We start from the raw sequence: 19,926 nt of genomic DNA, 5'->3' as shown, positions 1-19,926 counted from the left end.
TGTAATAGGTTTAATTTACTGATAGGCTGCCTGCTTGCTTTTTGCACTATAGATAGTTCTAAAATCATTTTTGACTTTTTAAGGTATCACGGGACATAATTTGGGGCTTGAGGTGAGAGGAGAGGGAAAGAGTGAAATGTTACTTATTACATCTGACTTAAACTCATTTAAACATTAAATTGAATCACTTGAGCACAATTTAAATGACCCCCCCAAAAAATCATAAGTATGGACCCTGGCAAAAGAAAATTATCTTCAGGCTCGACCGTTCAAAACACAACTGCTTGGGAATTCCCTGGTGGTCCAGGGGTTAGGATTTGGCACTTTCACTGCTGGGGCCTGGGTTCGATCCCTGGTTGGGGAACTAAGATCCCGCAAGCTGCACAGCGTGGCCAGAAAAAAAAAGCAAAAAAAAAAAAAACCCCAACACCCTCCAAAAAAAAATCTGCTTCCCACCCCCCAATCAGTTAATTAACCTCAGTTTTCTCCTGAAAAAGTCTGTACAGTCAGCACTTGGTCAGCCACTGTAGATAGCTCTCTTGAACACTCTTTGGGGTGTTTTGCAGGAAACAATGGAGAAACTGACTTGGCTTGCATCTGAAAGGCGCATGAGTCAGGAGGGTGAGTCTGAGGAAGAGAACTCCCAGGAAGAGAACTCTGAACCTGAGGAAGAAGAGGAAGAAGAAGCAGAAGGAATGGAAAGCCTGCAGAAAGAGGATGAAATGACAGACGAAGCCATTGGAGACCCTGCTGAGAAGCCTCCTACCACCTTTGCCTCCCCCAAGACTGCTCCAGAAGTAGAGACCAGCAAGTCCCCACCAGGTGAGTTGGACAGGCCTGAATGGGGGCGGGTCTCAGGTGGCCTCATTGTCTCAGGGACATGTGCAGAATGGCTAGCTTATAAAACAGGTGCTAGTTTCCAGAGGAAATCCTCTGGATCCCCCCTGCCAGTCACCCTTCCCCCAGACAGATGTTTAACCTGGTGCCATTGCAGAGAAGAGACGCTCAGAAAATTTAAATTTGACTTTCATCAGCTGCTAGATTTGTACTCAGTTCATGCAAGTTTTTATACTGGTTCTTAATTCATCTGTCATGCATGAGGCCAAGAGTTATGTTCATTTCAGAAAGCACTGCTTATTCCTCACCAAGACAGTCTCTTGAGAGCCCAACATCAGACCATACTCACTCTTTTTAGACTTCCATTTTCAGTATGCAGTAGCTGGGTATCTCATTATCATGCTAGTTAATGCAGTTATGCTGCCGACTCTGCATAGGCCTGACTTGACGGGGACAGACGTGCCTCTCATAACATTTTTCCAACAGCTTTTCTCCCAAGTTACTACATAATATAGGATTTGGGTGGGGCGGTGGGATGGGGAGAGTAGAGGTTGCAGGGACAGACAGTTGTTTTCACATGTACTCTAAGGAGAGAACATCAAAGCTGCTGGAAAGGGCCGGAGCAATCATCGAGTTCGCAACAAGCGGGGCAGTCGGGCCCGGGCCAGCAAGGACACCTCCAAGCTGCTGTTGCTGTATGATGAGGACATCCTCGAGCGAGATCCACTCAGGGAGCAGAAGGATTTGGCCTTTGCTCAGGCTTATCTGACCAGGGTAGGCAAACGCTGCTTCCTGTTCCTGCCAGTTGCTTTCATTGAGACTGCTTCTATTTCAGGGGAGGTGTTTTTAAAATGAGGTATGCTTTTCAGGCTGCACAACAGCCTTCTATGCCTCTGCCTTTGTTTTCCTGGAATTACCAAAAGAACTGTGTGAGAGAACTACAAGGACACCGACTTCAGTCCTAAGCAGGTTTATTATTACTGCCTTAGCATATTACCTGTCTCTTGCCCAGAAATGGGGGAAAGGTGACTTCTACCGTCATCAGTGAGGGGATAGGCTAATGAGGACCTTTACTGAGCCCTTGTCTTGAAAAGAAAGACATTTGGTACACTGGCCAGAAAATGGGCCTCAGTGATCTTTAGAGTCATGAACCAACCTGTTGGTGGCAGTGGTCCCTATCTCATTCTTTTGGTAACCACCTGGTTCCTTTATACCCCCAGCAAAGTGGAGTACTAGCAGTGATAGTCATGGTTTTTCTTGTCTCCTAATATTTTACTAACATTCCTAATTTATGTGTTATTTACCCTCAGATGGTGCCGTGCTGAAATATACATACCAAGTACTCCTTATATATCTCAGTATCGAGCTGAAACCAGGAAGGAGAGGTTAGGGTTGTGAGCTAGAGAAAAGCTTACCTGGTATTGTGGGTAGGGCTCTGATCTCTAGAAAATGAAGGTTTTTCCATCCCCCACTGCCAGAAAAAGAGCTGTGCCTAGCTCATGGCCCTGTGTCTTCCATTAACAGATCTTAGGACCTGTCAGAGGAGTAGCCTCTGAAGGATAATTCCAGAGCTCTCTAACAGTAACTCCTCCTCCTCCCTCTGTCCCATTGTTTCTTGTTGGGGCCCAAAGGAAGGGTATTGATGATTGAAAGTCCTCCTGTATAGGTCCGAGAAGCCCTGCAGCATATCCCTGGCAAATATGAGGACTTCCTTCAGGTCATCTATGAATTTGAGTCAAATACTCAGAGGCAGACAGCTGTGGATCTCTACAAGAGCCTGCAAATCCTGCTCCAGGACTGGCCTCAGCTCTTGAAGGACTTTGCTGCTTTCCTATTGCCTGAGCAAGCCCTGGCCTGTGGATTAGTAAGTAGAGGGGCAAAGACAGCACACGAGGATTCTTGGGTCAGAGCAAGACTGGGATTGAATAGTGTTGATCAGCACTGTTCCAGTCTCCTGACTGCTTCCAGTCAGATAGCCTTCCCCTAGCCCAAGGTCATGAGAGCCTCCTTCTTTTCAAGGGATGATCTTCCCAACTTCTGTTCTCTCATTTTCTTTACATGTAAAATGAGGGGGGTTTTCCTTTGTTTCCAGTGGAGACCTTAGGTAAATCATATGCCCTTTGCTTCTCACTGTTGTGAAACAGGCATTCATTCAACAAATATTTATTGAGTACCTACTATTTGTCAGGCAAAGTTCTAGGTACTAGGGATATAGTAATTATAAAAGACTAAAATCCTTGCCCTCATGGAGCTTATGTTCTCATGGAACTTATGTTCTCATGGGGAAAGTTAGGTGATAAACAGTAAGACATATATATTGTAAATATATATATATATATATATATATATATAAAATAAAAATGATAGTGTATATATAAACAGTAAAATATATATAATGCTTTATAGTGAGAATGTTGCAGTTTTATACACGGTGGTCTGGGAAGGCCTGTATGGTAAAGTGACATTTGAAATGTTGGAGAATAAGTGTCTGAACATGAGGAATATCCCACTAGTTCTGGGTGTCTGTCAAGATGGATAAACACAGGAATAAAGGATATAATGAGATTATTTTGAGAGTCTTAAAGCAGTTAAATGGTAATGGTATGATTATACATAATCTTCCCTTCCTGTATTATTATGCGGATCAAATGAGTATATATGTGAAAGTTCTTTGTAAACCGTGAAATGTGTCTGATCTCACAATCCATGAAACAGTAAGCAGCTTGAGATGTATAACTCTTGAATCTTTCATTTACATCTTAGTTTTCTTGGGTTGGTAGACCCCAGTGACCCAAGGTGGATAGATGCTAGAGTCTTTAAAAAAAAAAAAGATCTCACAGGGAATTCCCTGGTGGTCCAGTGGTTAGGATTCAGCACTTTCACCGCCAGGGCCCGGGTTCAGTCCCTCATTGGAGAACTAAGATCCCACAAGTTGCGCAGCACGGCCAGAAATGATCTCACGGTTGTAAACCAGAGCCTTGTTATTCCCCATGCCCCTAGCATATTTTTCTTGCTTCTTACGCTTAGAACCCTCAAGTCCTGCGCACACTGTATAGATGACTCCTCTTTTGCTCTCTTTCCACTCTTGTAGTTTGAGGAGCAGCAGGCTTTCGAGAAGAGTCGCAAGTTTCTTCGGCAGCTGGAAATTTGCTTTGCAGAGAACCCCTCACACCACCAAAAGATTATCAAGGTCCTCCAGAGCTGTGCAGACTGCTTGCCCCAGGAGATCACTGAGGTATTCTTTCCTGTCCTACTTCCTTTCCATTGTCACCTGGGCTTTAGGCCCTTCATTCTCCCTTCCCTAATCTATTCCATATCCTCTTGCTTCTGAGCGGTGGACTTCGTGGAGGGGATGAAGAAGGCAAGGAATTTTTAGGCTTACCTAAAGCATAAAGCACTGGGGTGGGGTGGTTGTCACCTGAAACCAAAGCCTGACTGCTCCTCACAGGCTTAGGGGTGCCGTAAGTGCCCTGGAAGGGAAGTTCGAGGAAGGAAGTGATGGTCTGCGTGGCGGGTATTGGGAGGATTGGGCTGCTTCCTTGCTCTGCCTTGAGTTAGTGCCTGAGCTGGACATCAGCAAGGCAGGGATAGAGAGTGGTGTCACTGGGAATCAAACCTGTTAATAATACAGGCATACCTAGCCAAGACATGGAAGCAACCTAAATGTCCATGGACAGAGGAATGGATAAAGAAGATGTAGTATATATATACAATGGAATATTACTCAGCCATAAGAAAGAATGAAATAATGCCATTTCCAGCAACATGGATGGACCTAGAGATTGTCATAGTAAGTGAAGTAAGCCAGACAGACGAAGACAAATATCATGTGATGCCGCTTATATGTGGAATCTTAAAGAAAAAAAAAGGTACAAATGAACTTATTTACAAAACAGAAATAGATCCACAGACATAGAAAACAAACTTATGGTTACTAAAGGGAAAAAGGGGGCGGGGGAGGGATAAATTAAGAGTTTGGGATTAACATATACACACTGTATAAAATAGATAACCAACAAGGACCTCCTGTATAGCCCAGGGAACTATACTCAATATTTTGTAATAACCTCTAAGAGAAAAGAATTTGAAAAAGAATGTGTGTGTGTGTAAACTGAATCACTGTGCTATACACCTGAAACTAACACAACATTGTAAATCATCTATACTTCGATAAAAAAATATACAGGCATACCTTGGAGATATTGCAGGTTCAGTCCCAGACCACCACAATAGAGTTATTATATAGAGAATATTGTTATAGAGAATATTGCAATAAAGTGAGTCACACGAAGGTTTTGGTTACACAGTGCATGTAAGAGTTATGTTTAACTCTATACCTCACTATAGACTCACTATACCTTAGTCTATTAAGTATGCAATAGCATTATGCTCTAAAAAATTTACACATGTTAAGTAAAAAATGCTCACCATCTGTAAATCAACTGTACTTCAATTAAAAAAAAATGCTGGGCTTCCCTGGTGGCGCAGTGGTTAGGAATCCGCCTGCCAATGCAGGGGACATGGGTTCGAGCCCTGGTCTGGGAAGATCCCGCATGCCACGGAGCAACTAAGCCTGCGAGCCACCACTGCTGAGCCTGCGTGCCACAACTACTGAAGCCCGCACACCTAGAGCCCGTGCTCCACAACAAGAGAAGCCACTGCAATGAGAAGCCCGTGCTCTGCAACGAAGAGTAGGCCCCACTCGCTGCAACTAGAGAAAGCCTGCACACAGCAACCAAGACCCAACGCAGCCAAAAATAAATAAATTAATTAATTAAAATGCTAATCATCATCTGAGTCTTTAGCAAGTTGTAATCTTCTTGCTGCCAGAGGGTCTTGCCTCAGTGTTGATGGTGCTGACTGATCAAGGTGGTGGTTGCTGAAGGCTGGAGTGGATATGGCAGTTTCAAACAACAAGGAAGTTTGCTCCATCGATTGGCCCTTCCTTTCATGAATGATTTCTCTATAGCCTGCAATGCTGTTTGATAGCATTTTACTTACAGTAGAACTTCTTTCAAAATTGGAGTCAGTCCTCTCAAACCTTGCCACTGCCTTATCAACTAAGTTTATGTAATATTATGTAGTAGTATTATATAATATTCTAAATCGTTTGTTGCCATTTCAACAATCTTCACAACATCTTCACCAGGAGTAGATTTCAGGAAACCACTTTCTTTGTTCATCTGCAAGAAGTAACTCCTTATCTGTTCAGGTTTTGTCATGGGATTGCAGCAATTTAATCCCATCTTCAGGCTCTACTTCTATTTCTAGTTCTCTTGCTGTTTCTACCACATCAGCAGTTACTTCCTCCACTAAAGTCTTGAACCCCTCAAAGTCATCTGTGAGAGTTGAAACCAACATCTTCCAAACGCCTGTTAATGTTGACTATTTTTACCTCTTCCCATGAACCACGAATGTTCTTAATGGCATCTGGAATGGTGAATCTTTTCCAGAAGCTTTTCAATTTCCTTTGCCCAGATCCATCAGAGGAATCACTATCTGTGGCAGCTGTAGCCTTATGAAATGTATTTCTAAAGTACTAAGACTTGAAAGTCAAAATTACTCCTTGATCCATGGGCTGCAGAATGGATGTTATGCTAGCAGGCATGAAAACAACATTAATCTCTTTGTACATCTCCATCAGAGCTCTTGGGTGACCAGGTGCCTTGTCACTGAGCAGTAATATTTTGAAAGGACTCTTTCCCGAGCAATAGGTTTCAACAGTGAGCTTAAAATGTTCAGTAAACCATGTTGTCAACAGATGTGCTTTCATCCAGGCTTTGTTGTTCCATTTATTTATTTATTTAATAATTAAAAAAAATTTTTTGGCTGCGTTTGGTCTTCATTGCTGTGTGCAGGTGTTCTCTAGTTACGGCGAGCGGGGGCTACTATTCGTTGTGGTGCGCGGGCTTCTCATCACAGTGTCTTGTTGCAGAGTACGGGCTCTAGGCACGTGTGCTTCAGTAGTTGTGGCACGAGGGCTCAGTAGTTGTGGCTCATGGGCTCTAAAGCGCAGGCTCAGTAGTTGTGGCACATGGGCTTAGTGGCTCCACGGCATGTGGGATCTTCCCAGACCAGGGATCAAACCCGTGTCCCCTGCATTGGCAGGCGGATTCTTAACCACTGCGCCACCAGGGATGTCCCTGTTGTTCCATTTAAAAGAGCAGAGGCAGAGTAGGTTTAGCATAATGCGGAAGGACCCTAGGATTTTTGGAATGGTAAATGAGCACTGGCTTCAACTTAAAGTCACTGGCTGCATTAGCCCCTGACAAGAGAGAGTCAGCCTGTTCTTTGAAGCTTTGAAGGAAGGCATTGACTTCTCCTCTCTAGCTATGAAGGTCCTAGATGGCATCTTCTTCCAATAAAAGGCTTTTTTGTACACTGAAAATCTGTTGTTTAGTGTAGCTGCCTTCATTAATTATCTTAGATCTTCCGGATAACTTGTAGCTTCTACATCAGCGCTTGCTTCTTCATCTTGCACTTTTATGTTGTAGAGATGGCTTCTTTCCTTAAACTTTATGAACCACCTCTTCTAGCTTCAGAATTTTATTCTGCAGTTTCCTCACCTCTCTCAGCCTTCATAGAACTGAAGAGAGGGCCTTGCTCTGGATTAGGCTTTGACTTAAGGGAATGTTGTCACTGGTTTGATATTCTGGTTTGATCTTAGACTACAAAAACTTTCTCCATATCAGCAATAAGGTTGCTTTAGTTTCTTATCAGTTGTGTGTTCACTGGAGTAGCACTATTTAATTTCATTCACAAACTTTTCCTTTGCTTTCAAAGCTTGGCTAACTGTTTGGCACAAGAGGCCTAGCTTTTGGCCTGTCTTGACTTTAGACATGCCTTCCTCAGTAAGCTTAATCATTTCTAGCTTTTTCTTGCGGTACGCGGGCCTCTCACTGTTGTGGCCTTTCCCGCCGCGGAGGACAGGCTCCGGACGCGCAGGCTCAGTGGCCATGGCTCACGGGCCCAGCTGCTCCGCGGCATGTGGGATCTTCCTGGACCGGGGCACGAACTTGTGTCCCCTGCATCGGCAGGCGGACTCTCCACCACTGCGCCACCAGGGAAGCCCCATTTCTAGCTTTTGATTTATAGTGAGAGATGTGCGACTGTACCTTTCACTTGAACAATTTGAGGCTTCGTAGGGCCTAAGTGTTCAACTGAAATTGGCCTAATTGTCTCAGGCATAGGGGGTCCCAAGGAGAGGGAGACAGATGGGGGAACAGTTGGTCAATGGAGTAGTCAGAACACATACAGCGTTTTATTTTTTAAGTTCTTCACTTCTCATATGGGTGTGGTTCATGGTGCCCCCAAACAATTACAGTAGTAATGTCAAAGATCACTGATCACAGATCGCCATAATAAATATAATAATAACGAACAATTTTGAAATACTGTGAGAATTACCAGGATGTGACACTGAGACATGAAATGAGCAAATGGTGTTGGAAGAATGGTCCTGATAGATTTTTTTTTTTTTTTTTGCGGTACGCGGGCCTCTCACTGTCGTGGCCTCTCCCGTTGCGGAGCACAGGCTCCGGACGCGCAGGCTCAGCGGCCATGGCTCACGGGCCCAGCCACTCCGCGGCATGTGGGATCTTCCCAGACCGGGGTACGAACCCAAGTCCCCTGCATCGGCAGGTGGACTCTCAACCACTGCGCCACCAGGGAAGCCCTGTCCTGATAGATTTGCTCGACACAGCGTTGTCATGAACCTTCAGTTTGTAAAAAAACACAGTATCTATGAGGTGTAGTAAAGGAAAGACACTAAAATGAGGTTTGCCTGTACCCCTGCTTTGTAGGCAAGTAAGGAGGGAGAGGAAGTTTAAGAGTTCTTAGCTATCAAAGAGAGGCTTCTGTGTGTCTCCCAGTTAACTAGGAAAGTAGAACCCAGAAGTATGTGGGATTGATTTGGAATGGTGGCCTAGAGAGGCTCTGGAGACTTTATCTTTCCTTCTGCAACTCTCCCCAGCTCAAGACACAGATGTGGCAGCTCCTCAAAGGCCATGACCACCTACAGGATGAGTTCTCCATCTTCTTTGACCATTTGCGCCCAGCAGCTAGCCGTATGGGTGACTTTGAAGAGATCAATTGGACTGAGGAGAAAGAGTATGAGGTACAGGCTGTGAGGCTGCTGTAGGGTTGTGAAGGGGGAAGGCCATGTGTAGGAGGGATATCTGCCCAGAGTCTGTGTTGAGTGGCACCAACTCCTCCCCAGTTTGATGGCTTTGAAGAAGTGGCACTGCCTGATGTGGAAGAGGAAGAGGAACCTCCCAAGATACCCACAGCCTCAAAGAACAAAAGAAGAAAAGAGATTGGGGTCCAAAATCATGATAAGGTACACCAGGTTGTTGGGGATTATCCATCTTTCATGAATCAAGCCTTGAGTTTTCTGTCTGAGTGGTTCTCTGGCTTAGGGTGGTGCAAAAGCCTCTGTGATCTGAGGCAGTCGTGGAGCAGGAACCAAAGGTCAGGCTGCTGTGGACATGCAGAGCCCATGGGAAGAACGGTGCAGCTTCTGAAGAGGTCCCACCCATGATTGCCTCATTAGAAGGATCTGTTTCTCTAGCTCAGAGCTATTTCTCTTGTCGCTGGGTCTTCTTCCTTTCTGTTCTTGTGAAAAAATAGAACCAGGATTCATCATTTTAATAATAATGACAACAGCTAATACTGAGCTGTGTTCCAAAGTATCACGTGTCTCTTATATTTTACACGGACTATTCACTTGTTGAACTCTCACAATAACCCTATGAAAAGATTGCTCTTGTTTGCATTTTATAGAAGAGGAAACGGAATTACAGAGAGGGGCCATTGCCAGGGTCTCATGTTTAATCAGGGGCAGTGCTAGGATCTGAGCCTGCGTTGTCTGGCTCCAGAGTCTGCTTGTACTCACTGCTGTCTATTGCTCTTCAAGAAGTAGTCTTTTTAGTCCATTTCCCTTTACTACATGTCTTGTACTCTTTCTTCGGGAAAACTGCTTCTTAGTAGCTGAATGACCTTGGGCGATTTATTTAATCTCTCTTTGTTTCAGTTTCTTCATTGTCAGTGGGGATAGTAATGGTACTTATGTCTTGGGTTTGTTGAACAGAGTATCATTGAGTGAGCCTTCCATATGTACAAAGCCCTCTCAAGGGGATTGGAGGAGAGGGGAGAGCTCAGGGAACAGGGAGACAGAAACAAAGACAGACGAGTGAGTAGATCATACCTCATGAGGGAGCTCTCCAGTGACTTTGCCTCAGATTATATTGCACTTAAATATTTCTTGAAACATCTGGGCAGCTGGGATATGTCAGTCTTTGGGTCATTTACAGATTGTTTCAGGGATTCATAGTAGGCTTTAGTTGAGTTTGGGCATTGATTTCCCCAGGCAACGTGAAGAGATGGTGTATAATGAAAGAGAAAGGAAGCGGGGAAGGGGGTCAGGGGGCAGGCTTGTTCAGGTGGCTCACAACTTAGCTCCCTCTATTGGTACCAAAAATGCTTGGCAGTTAACCAAGCCCAAGTGTCTCCTAGGAGGCTGAGTGGCCAGATGGGGCCAAGGACTGTGCCTGCTGCTGCCATGAGGGAGGTCCTGACTCCAAGATGAAGAAGAGCAAGAGGAGAAGTTGTAGCCACTGCAGCAGCAAGGTGAGGAGGGAACTGGTACCAAGGGGTATCGGAGCTGCCTAGGGCAACCCCCAGGTTGCCTTGCTGTTTGGGGTATTGTTTGCTACCACAGATGTGTACCTTATTGAATTCCTAAAAAGATTACATGGGGATAAGTAATATGCCGTACGCATACACATTAGTGTGTGTATGCAAAATAAATAGAATCTTTAAAAATATATGTATAATGGATTTTGCTTTTTAAAGAGAATCTTGTAGGTGAAGCTTTTGGAATAGGGAAGAATCAACCAGTTCATATATTTCCCTCTTAGATTTTTTTTTTTAATGAAACAAACCTGTGTGAGGAAAATAGCCTAAAGGTAATGCTGGTTCTCTAAAGTAGGGTTGGTTGGCAGCAGAAATACAGTCCTTGGTTAGAGGATTGGTAGAATCCAGCACTCTTTTTTGGGCCATTTACAATTGTTGGAGCAGGCATGCATGTTGGTTGACTTGCTGAGCATCATGGCAAGGTTTCTTCCTTTGGTCGGCCCCTAAGACAAAAGAGGTCAGAAGACCCTTGACCCAGAAGGCCATCTCTGCAGGTCTGTGACAGCAAATCCTACAAGAGCAAGGAGCCCCATGAGTTGGTAGGCGGCAGCCCCCATGGAGAGGCCAGTCCCGTGCCTGGTGCTAAGGAAGCTGGGCAGGGCAAGGACGTGATGGAGGAGGAAACCCCAGAAGAGCGAGAAAGCACGGAGGCAACCCAGAGCAGGACTGGCAGGAGTACCAGAAAGGGAGAGATGCCTGTTCCAGGTGAGTGAGCCAGCTGCCAGCCCAGCCTTTCTCCCTTTATTTCTGTCTCATTCTCACATACTTCAAGCAAGAACGTCTTTGAGCCTGGATAATATTAGTCTTTTCTTTTTTTTTTTTTTTTTGCGGTACGCGGGCCTCTCACTGTTGGGGCCTCTCCCGTTGCTCCGGACACGCAGGCTCAGCGGCCATGGCTCACGGGCCCAGCCGCTTCACAGCATGTGGCATCTTCCCGGACCGGGGCACGAACCCGTGTCCCCTGCATCAGCAGGCGGACTCTCAACCACTGTGCCACGAGGGAAGCCCTATTAGTCTTTTCAGGGATGGACTACCACCTCTTTTACTAATAAACCAGTAGGAAATCCTTACTGTCCAGCCTTAATTTTCTTTCCTGTGGCCTCAATCCTCTTGCAGAAATAAGAGTGCTACAAATCGACACAATCCAGCATTTTCTTTTTTTTTTTTAATATAAATTTATTTATTTTTGGCTGTGTTGGGTTTTTGTTGCTGCGCACGGGCTTTCTCTAGTTACGCGAGTGGGGCTACTCTTCCTTGCAGTGCGCAGGCTTCTCATTGCGGTGGCTTCTCTTGTTGCGGAGCACGGGCTCTAGGCACACGGGCTTCAGTAGTTGTGGCTCGTGGGCTCTAGAGCGCAGGCTCAGTAGCTGTGGCTCACGGGCTTAGTTGCTCTGCGGCATGTGGGATCTTCCTGGGCCAGGGCTTGAACCCGTCTCCCCTGCATTGGCGGGCGGATTCTTAACCACTGCGCCACCAGGAAGTCCCAGCATTTTCTTCTTGTGTTCCCATTCCTGAACCCCTTCCCCTTGTCTCCATATCCTCTGTGGTCTGCATTCCTAAAGCCTCAGCCATTCTCAGCTTTGGCAGTCGGACTTCATATCTTTATATAAGTGACCCTAGCCCCCACCCTCACCTCACTCTTGGACCTTAGAACTTTATCACGGTAGCTTGCCAGAGTGACCCCGTGGTAATTTGTGTCCTTAGATGCATTGTTACACTGTCCATACCCTTAGATCCTTATTTTCCTCCTAAACAGGATTGGCAGCAGGGAGCACTTTGCTGTCTCCTCAAGAAGTGACTTTTACAGACCAGCTCCTCCTCGATGGCCCACCGCCCTGCTCACCAGAGACTCCTCAGCTTCCCTCCAAAACTGGAACTGTGCTGTGCGCTGTTAGGAGTAACCAGGCTGGGCCTGAGGTTCTCTCCTGCCCCAGGGCATCCCCCAGACTTCAGGATGAGGGCGAGGGCCATAAGCCAGGGCATGAGTCACAGGCTTCCATGCTGGTCTGGAATGCTTCAGAAACTGAGAAATTGCCCGGAACCGTTGAACCCCCTGCTTCCTTCCCGAGTCCTGTTTCCTCAAGGACCGCAGACTTAGGGGGAAGACAGGTGTCTGGGAAACCAGATACTCAGGAGAGCTGGCTGCCTTCCAGTAGAGCTGGGGTGACAGCGGACGGGGTGTCTCCTGTCCATGGATCTTCTTCATTAGGTACTGACACCTCAGAGACTTCTCCCAAAGCCCCTAGAGGAGGTTTGGCTAAAGACAGTGGAATACAGGGAAAGGGTCCAGTGGGGGAGACACAGACGAAGGCCACAGAAGCTACAGTGTGTGCCAACAACAGCAAGGTCAGCTCCACGGGGGAAAAGGTTGTCCTGTGGACAAGGTATGTGGGGATGGATGTGTGAGCGTGTTTAGGAAGTGCATGGAGCACACCCATGTTACTGGTTTAGATTAATTGCCTTATGTGGATTCCAGGGAAGCTGACCGTGTGATTCTGACCATGTGCCAGGAGCAAGGAGCACAGCCGCAGACTTTTAGCATCATCTCCCAGCAGCTGGGAAATAAGACCCCTACTGAGGTAAGTAGGGGAAACTCTGCTAGAGCTTCAAGCTCCAGAGGAACCAAGGAAAGGAAGAGGACAGGTTGGCCAACTCAGAGGTGATTGGTGATTATAAAGGTCTGCCCTGAGGAAAACCTTGGCTTGTCAGCATGGTTAGTCGTAGCTCTAGAAGAGAGAGGGCATTGAATTTTGAGGTAGAAGCCCCAGGGACTGCATTCTAGTTTTGTTTTTAGAAGGAATGTGACTTTGGGCAAAATGTTTAGCCTTTTAACCCGAGCTTCCTTATCTGTAAGGAGGGCACAGCCCTCACCGCCTTACTGTGTAGAACAAACAAGACTGTTCAAGTTGGTATATAGTGCTTAGTAAATGTTAAAATGTTACTAACTTCAGAAAGGTGAACGCAAGCCTCCTCTTCTCCTTCTAGGTTTCCCATCGTTTTCGAGAACTCATGCAGCTTTTCCACACAGCCTGCGAGGCCAGCTCCGAGGATGAGGACGATGCGACCAGTACCAGCAATACAGACCAGCTGTCTGACCACGGGGACCTTCTGTCTGAGGAAGAGCTGGATGAGTGAGACCCTGGGAGCGTGAGGGTGTCATGTGCACAGGATCGAATCCAACAGGCACCCTGATCGGGGGAAGGCTGGCTGTACTTTGCTTGTAAAACCCTTGAGCTCAGTGTGAGGAGCTGGCGGAGCAGGGGGCCAGGGACAAGGACAATGGCAGGCTGGGGGTTGGATGGCCCTGCCATCCTGTGTGTCTTTTATGAAGACCTTAGAAATCTACGTTGTAAAGAACATTGAGGGCGAGTGCAGCCCAGTTCCTTTTCTGTGTGTTTTTTCTTTTCTCTTTTGTCTGGTGGTACATATTTATTGTTGTGTGATCTGATCACAGTGTTTCTGAATGTGATAAATGCGTATGCTGGTGTAGCCAGTCCAAAGACACTGAGCTCCTGCATCCAGCAGTTTTTATTGTAAACTAGCTCTTTCCTTTTCTTGGAGCTTTAGTCCATGAGGCTGTCGCCACTCTGGTAGCACTGGGCCAGGCTGCGTAGCTCCTGCAGCGTCTCCTCTAGGTCATCCTGTTCTACTCCAGCGTCCATGAAGCTGGCCCAGCGCCGCAGGTCGAGTCTGGCGAGATCTTTGGCCAAATCTCCCAGGGTCCGGTTCAAGGATGAAGAGGAGCAGAGGGCCCCGAGCACTGGGATGCTCTCCACTGCTGCGGAGGGAGGGAAACGGGAACCCTCTGAATGGACCACTGTTCTACCCTCGGTCTGTTGCACACACAGGGAAGTCTGGGCCTCTGGTAGACTTGATTATATAGTAAACTCAATAAATTTTGTGTCCTCTCCCCTTTGTATACCAGCACTCCAGAGGAAGAACACTTCTCTCAGGAGCCATAGGGTGAATAAAGGAGTGTTAAACTGGGGATTTCCCAAGTACCTTATCCAGGAAGGGGTATAGTAAAACTCTCCCATGCTTGAAAACCTCTTGGTTTTCTTCACCTCCTACATACCTGCCCCTGTTGGGGGACCATCCAGAACCAAACCCTGCTGGCTGAGGCTTGAGGAGAAGAGGTAGGGGTAAGGAGGAACCACCTTACAGGGAGTCAGCAGCAGATGAGAAGAGCTGTGGGGCAAGAGGACAGCAGCTGAGTGAGAAGAAGTCAGGGGAGGTGGCAGGTCTGGGAGGAGAGCGGGGGCAAGCATTATACTGACCTCCTGACTCGAGGCTGCTGCTGCTGCAAGTACTGGGCCAAGACTTCTTCCCCGGTGGTGCACGCATGGAGGGGGGAGGGCAGGGGTGTCCCTGGGGTGAGCTGACTGCCAGAACAAAGCCAAAACAACCTTTAATCTGTGGCAGCATGAATGAGAAACTAGGACTTAGGTTCTCAGGCCATCAGCTGATCGGGATGCTCACAGCCTTTGTTTTCTTTTTTTTTCTTTTGCTGTACGTGGGCCTCTCACTGTTGTGGCCTCTTCCACTGCGGAGCACAGGCTCCGGACGCACAGGCTCAGCGGCCATGGCTCAAGGGCCCAGCCGCTCCGCGGCATGTGGGATCTTCCCGGACCGGGGCATAAACCCGTGTCCCCTGCATGGGCAGGCGGACTCTCAACCACTGCGCCACCAGGGAAGCCCCTGTTTTCTTTTAAGTGGCCCAGAGGGAAGGCGAGCAGGGCAGTGCCATTAGAACACCCAGAGGTATGAGAAAAGGATGTGAAACAAAAGTCTGACAAGGGCTCCTAAGGACCACCAGCCCTCACCTGGTGTGGCATGCTCTGTCTAGACCCCTCAGCACCACGGACTGGGCAAAGCAGCACGTTCCAGAAGGGTCCCCACATGCAGACAGTGGGGTCCATGGGGTGGCCTCTCCAAGCTGCATCAGCGTATCAGGGAGGGACTGGCTTGGAACTAAGGGGAAGGGGATGGTTGCTCCTGCTGTGACCACCTAAAGGTAAGGAAGAAATCAAGTTATAGAGCTTTTTCTCAGCTCTGACCCATCTCCTCACAAAGCTTAATACCTTTTTCCCAGAGAAGTTCAGCATATCAGCCAGATGAACCATGGAAACTGGTGAGGAGCATAGGCGATAAGGAACAGTGATTGTGTCCAGGGCTGTAGCCAGGATGGCGCCACAGTGGAAGGGCAGAGCGGCCTGTAAAGAGGATACAGAGAAGAGCACTTGGCCTTCTGGGTGTGGAAAAGAGAGTGTGGAGGCAGAATAGTAATGGCAGAGAGGCCCGCATGCGTTGGGACAAAGCAGGGGTGTGTTTGGCCCAGGGCTGGATAAGCATAGGACAGTGTCATCTAAGAGGCCACATCAGAGCCGAGTTCAAGCTGAGGCTTCAAGAATAGAGCCAGTAGCAGATAAACGCTGACTTGGCGAGCGTGTGCGCGTGCGCATGTGTGTGTTGCCCTGTCACTAGCTGCAGTCAGAACAAGAGCATGGAGCCTTACATCATATTGCAGGTGAGGGAAGTTGACAGGTGGCTCAGGTTGCAGCCCCAGGCTCCCACCCAAGGATAAGGGGCAGACCAGAGAGCTGTGAGCAGACAGGTGCACCAGACCGAAAGCTGTGTTTAGCAGACGGTAGATGTTTTTCTGGGGCTCCTGGTGAAAGAAATGAGAGTAGTTTGTTTGAACCAACTTTCTCACTGGGCTATCCTCATTACTCCCTCCTTACCCTGTGACCGTTTCTCCCCACAAGAACTACTCACCCCGAGGCAGTACGGACCAGGGAGCAGGCCCCAGGTTATTATTCCCCGCCCTGAATACTCGTCTTGTAGCAACTCTGCGGCCTTGGCGCCTACCCCAGAGAAGCCATTGTGCAGGTCACACAGGATCTGGAAGCCCTGGAGAGAGGTGAATGGCGAAAGTCAGCAGGATGAGGGGAGTTTCTACCCAAGTGCCCGCGATGCCACGCAGCTACCTGCAGGTAGTCGCATTCCTCCACGTAGAAGTGCAGCCTGTCCTCCAGCTCTTCCAGGTACTTGGGTTCCTTCAGGATACTCTCCCCTTGGCCAAAAGCCTCCAGGCGACCTGCTTCCCTGCCATGCATAAACACAGTCCAGGATTTACAGGACTCCCCCACTTCCATCCCTCCGCCCAAGAGCTCTTGTATTGGAGGAGGGCAGGGAAGATGGCCTCAAGAGCCTCATCCAACATTAGTGGGGACCCAGTTTCTTCCCTCACAGCCTCTGGGGCCCTCCATACCCATCATGGTTGTACTTCTGAATCATACAGATGCTCCGGGGATGGAGATGGACTCTGAGAAAGTCTGACCAGACTCTGATGCTGCCCTCTGTGGGGATAACTGGTTTTGGAGTTGTAGCGGTGGTGAATGGTGGGGGACCTGAAGAAAAAGCAGAGGAAACGTACCTTTCTCCATGTTCCTGCTCTGCCCCACTCCCCATTTTGCAGTATCTGGAGAAGTCTCACCTTTGCCATTGGGAATGGATTTGACCCTCCAGATACCATCACTATTCAGCACTCCCTGGGCGGGATGAGAAAATCTACATTTAGGTCCAGGCCGTCTAGACGCAAAAGTTGATTTATCCTCCCTGATTTTGCTGGCCACACCCTACAACTTCCTTTCCGTTCACGTACTCACAGTCCTTTAGTAGGAGAAAAAAGTGCTTTTCCTCAAAATACCATTCTAGGGCATTTAAGATGGCTAAAATTCTCTTTTTCTCTGCCCCAGTGGAGGCACTCTGGTTGTAGCACTGGGCTTAAAAGTTCAGGGCAGAGGCCCTCACCTCTGCACTCAGGAGGTCCTGGAGATAAGGGTTCTTGGGATAGATTTCCTCTTTGTGTGTGGTGAGCTTCCCTTGCCTGAAAGAAATTGGAGATTGATCATAGTGTCAGTTTCCCTGAGTTCTCCAGCTTGCTATGCTCCTTCCCAACTCCTTTCCAAACATCACAAGTACCATGCTATTGCAGCATCTAGCTGCTTGTCCTTGTAGAGTCCACCTTCTTGTTTTAGGGAGCTCAGACTACCTGTACAAAAATAACAGACAATGTTAGGTAAAGCCCTGTCCCTCCAGTCGTTCAGCTAACCTTCCTCTGATCACCTGACAACCTGCTGTCATCATCACTCCAGCACTTGGCCCTTCCAAGCTTTCTTGATTAGACATGGGTTGAAAAAAACCCTTGCCTAGGAGAATGTAGATTCCATCCTTCATTTCCCAGCTTAGTCCTTAGCTTTGGGACCTGGGCAAAGACCACACCCAGTGGTTCTACGGGAGCGCCACAGTTCATCTCACTGTGTCTAGGGACAAGTAGCCCATTCCAGAGATAGCTCTTGAACGGAATAAAATTTTGCTTTCTTGCGTCCCCTCAGGTGTTGGCATACTGTGGTTAGCCCTCCTTGGGGCTCCTCATCTCTGGTCCTTCAGCCTAGTATAGTCGGGGTCAAGGATCTTGACGCGAACGGATGCTAGAGACTCCACACGCGAAGGAGAACACTGGGAATTGGCTGACTCCAGCCACCACCTAACCCTTCAGATCCATGAGTATGAGTCTCGGCGTGTAAGTCTCTTGGCCGTGTAACGTCCGGCCGGTCCGGTACAGGACGTCGGGGCACAGCTCTCCCGGCGGTTCTTTGGCATCGGTCGGCCTGCACAGCGCAGCATCCTGGGGAGGCACAGAGGAAGGACTGGACTCGGGTGGCGAGAGGAACAGGCCGGAGGCAAGGACTGGAGATCCGGAAAGGTTCAGCTGAGGCAGCCGCCCAGAGACCTTACCTGCTGGTTCCACCAGTGCGCTCCCACGAAACCCGCAAAATGTCCCAACTGCAAAGTGAGCACCTCCCGGGGACCCCCCGCCATGCTGCGCGGCTCCGCTGGGTAGCACAGCCACAGCCTGCCCACTCGCTGCTCCTTGCCGATTGGCTCAGCAGGCTTGTGGGTGGGGCCTCAGTCCCGGCGTCCTATTGGCCCATAAACACATCCTTTCCCATAGGATAAACGATTCGTTGGGCTTTAATGACCCCGCTCTTCATACCCCGCCTCTTCCTGGCGTGGAACAGTCTTGCTTATCAGTCGTTGTTGTCGAGGGGCGGGGCGCAGTGGCGCAGGCCGGAAGTTGTGGGCACTAGGGCTCAAGCGCCGTGCTGGAGCGTTCTTGGTGCTGGGTTCTCTGCATCCCCCGTGGGGTTCCTGGTGCGGCTCACTAAAGATTCTCCTACCTACTCCTGACGGCTCTTGCAGCTGTTGTGCAAGGATACTTCTGCTGGCTACTTTTTTTTTTTTCATAGGATACTTTTTTTTTTCATAGGATACTTCTGCTGGCTAATAGCGACTCAGGCAAAAAATAAAACCTTGCCAGAAAACTAGACGCTACCTTAAAGCCTCACATGTGTCCTCTCCTTCCTGTCCAAAACTCACAGCCTTCCTGACTTCTAACCCTGTGGACTGGCTCGCTCTATCTATGTATATAATGTAAGTCAATCCGAGTACATATTCTTTTGCGTCTGCCTTTTGCTCAATATTGTTAACTTCTTCCCTGTTCTTGCATATACTTATAGTTCATTTTCATTGCTTCAGAATGCCATTGTAGAAATATACCTCAAATGATCTACTCTGCTGATAATGGACTTTGGAATTGTTTCCAGTTTGGGGCTATTAGGTGCTACAGTTAACATTCTTGTGCATGTGGACATGCACACATTTCTGTTGTGTATATACCTAGGAGTGTAATTGTTGGATCATAAGGATGGGAATGTGTGATTATGGTAAATAACACCAAACTTTTCTAAATTTAGTTTCACCACCAGTGTAGGAGTGTTTGCAGGTGATGTTCCATAACCTTGCCACCATTAAAAATTTTTAGTCCATATCATTGGTTTTAGTTTTCCTGATTAGTGAGATTGAGAGCACCTTTTTATGTTCATCACCATTAGAATAGCCACTTTTGTGAAGTGCATGTTCAAGTCTCTTGCCCATTTTTCTTTTGGGTCATCTCAACCATTTGTAGGAGTAAGTACTTTATTCTGAATACAAGCCCTTTGTCAGTTACTTGTGTTGAAAATATCTTCTCCCACTGAAGTATATTAACTCTCCTGCTATGATTGTCTATCTCCTTGTAATTTTGTCAGTTTTTAATTTCTTAGGCTATGTTATTACTGCATACTACTTTACAGTTTTATTTTCCTGATGGATTGAAACTTCCACCATTATAAGCTATCCCTCTTTTTCTCAAATAATGCTGTTTTACCTTAATATCTACTTCGATAGTAATATAGATGAACCAGCTTTCTTTTGGTTAGTGTTTGCACAGTGTATCTTTTTTTGACTCGCAACTTTAATTTGTCTCTTGAAGACAATATACTGTACGCCAGA

At 47.5% G+C, this 19,926-nt stretch overlaps 2 protein-coding genes across 14 annotated transcripts in view; one reads left to right on the top strand and one right to left on the bottom strand.

Moving 5' to 3' along the window:
* GON4L (gon-4 like) overlaps nt 1-14,442 on the top strand; it is an 87,366-nt gene extending 72,924 nt beyond the window's left edge. For 7 of the 10 annotated variants that reach the window (XM_067728095.1, XM_067728093.1, XM_067728097.1 and 4 more), the window contains 11 exons: nt 567-822; nt 1,427-1,611; nt 2,504-2,701; nt 3,929-4,072; nt 8,810-8,953; nt 9,056-9,175; nt 10,351-10,464; nt 11,025-11,235; nt 12,287-12,914; nt 13,007-13,189; nt 13,516-14,442. In XM_067728095.1, the coding sequence (XP_067584196.1) occupies nt 567-822; nt 1,427-1,611; nt 2,504-2,701; nt 3,929-4,072; nt 8,810-8,953; nt 9,056-9,175; nt 10,351-10,464; nt 11,025-11,235; nt 12,287-12,914; nt 13,007-13,189; nt 13,516-13,681 (2,349 nt within the window). In that variant the 3' untranslated portion in view covers nt 13,682-14,442. The remainder of the gene's footprint in view (nt 1-566; nt 823-1,426; nt 1,612-2,503; nt 2,702-3,928; nt 4,073-8,809; nt 8,954-9,055; nt 9,176-10,350; nt 10,465-11,024; nt 11,236-12,286; nt 12,915-13,006; nt 13,190-13,515) is intronic. The other 3 variants (XM_067728092.1, XM_067728094.1, XM_067728096.1) reach the window with 3 other exon arrangements.
* On the bottom strand, nt 14,041-18,490 carry MSTO1 (misato mitochondrial distribution and morphology regulator 1). Of its 4 annotated transcripts, none has more exons than XM_067728117.1 (14): nt 18,331-18,490; nt 18,085-18,220; nt 17,515-17,584; nt 17,344-17,419; nt 17,027-17,081; nt 16,802-16,940; nt 16,518-16,635; nt 16,306-16,440; nt 16,046-16,198; nt 15,612-15,743; nt 15,354-15,538; nt 14,808-14,912; nt 14,606-14,718; nt 14,041-14,333 (listed from the first exon to the last, which is right to left on the bottom strand). In XM_067728117.1, exons 1-14 carry the CDS (start codon nt 18,412-18,414, stop codon nt 14,167-14,169), a joined length of 1,668 nt encoding a protein of 555 aa, XP_067584218.1. In that variant the 5' UTR covers nt 18,415-18,490; the 3' UTR covers nt 14,041-14,166. The 4 variants fall into 4 exon arrangements, with proteins under 4 accessions (XP_067584218.1, XP_067584215.1, XP_067584216.1 ...); XM_067728114.1 differs by having other exon boundaries at nt 14,041-14,308; XM_067728115.1 differs by having other exon boundaries at nt 14,041-14,305.
* Between the last annotated feature and the right edge of the window lie 1,436 nt (nt 18,491-19,926).

The sequence above is a fragment of the Pseudorca crassidens genome, chromosome 2 (genome assembly GCF_039906515.1).
Source record: "Pseudorca crassidens isolate mPseCra1 chromosome 2, mPseCra1.hap1, whole genome shotgun sequence".
NCBI lineage: Eukaryota > Metazoa > Chordata > Mammalia > Artiodactyla > Delphinidae > Pseudorca > Pseudorca crassidens.
Note: the sequence above shows the minus strand (reverse complement) of the source record. Positions and strands in the feature narration are given on the sequence as shown.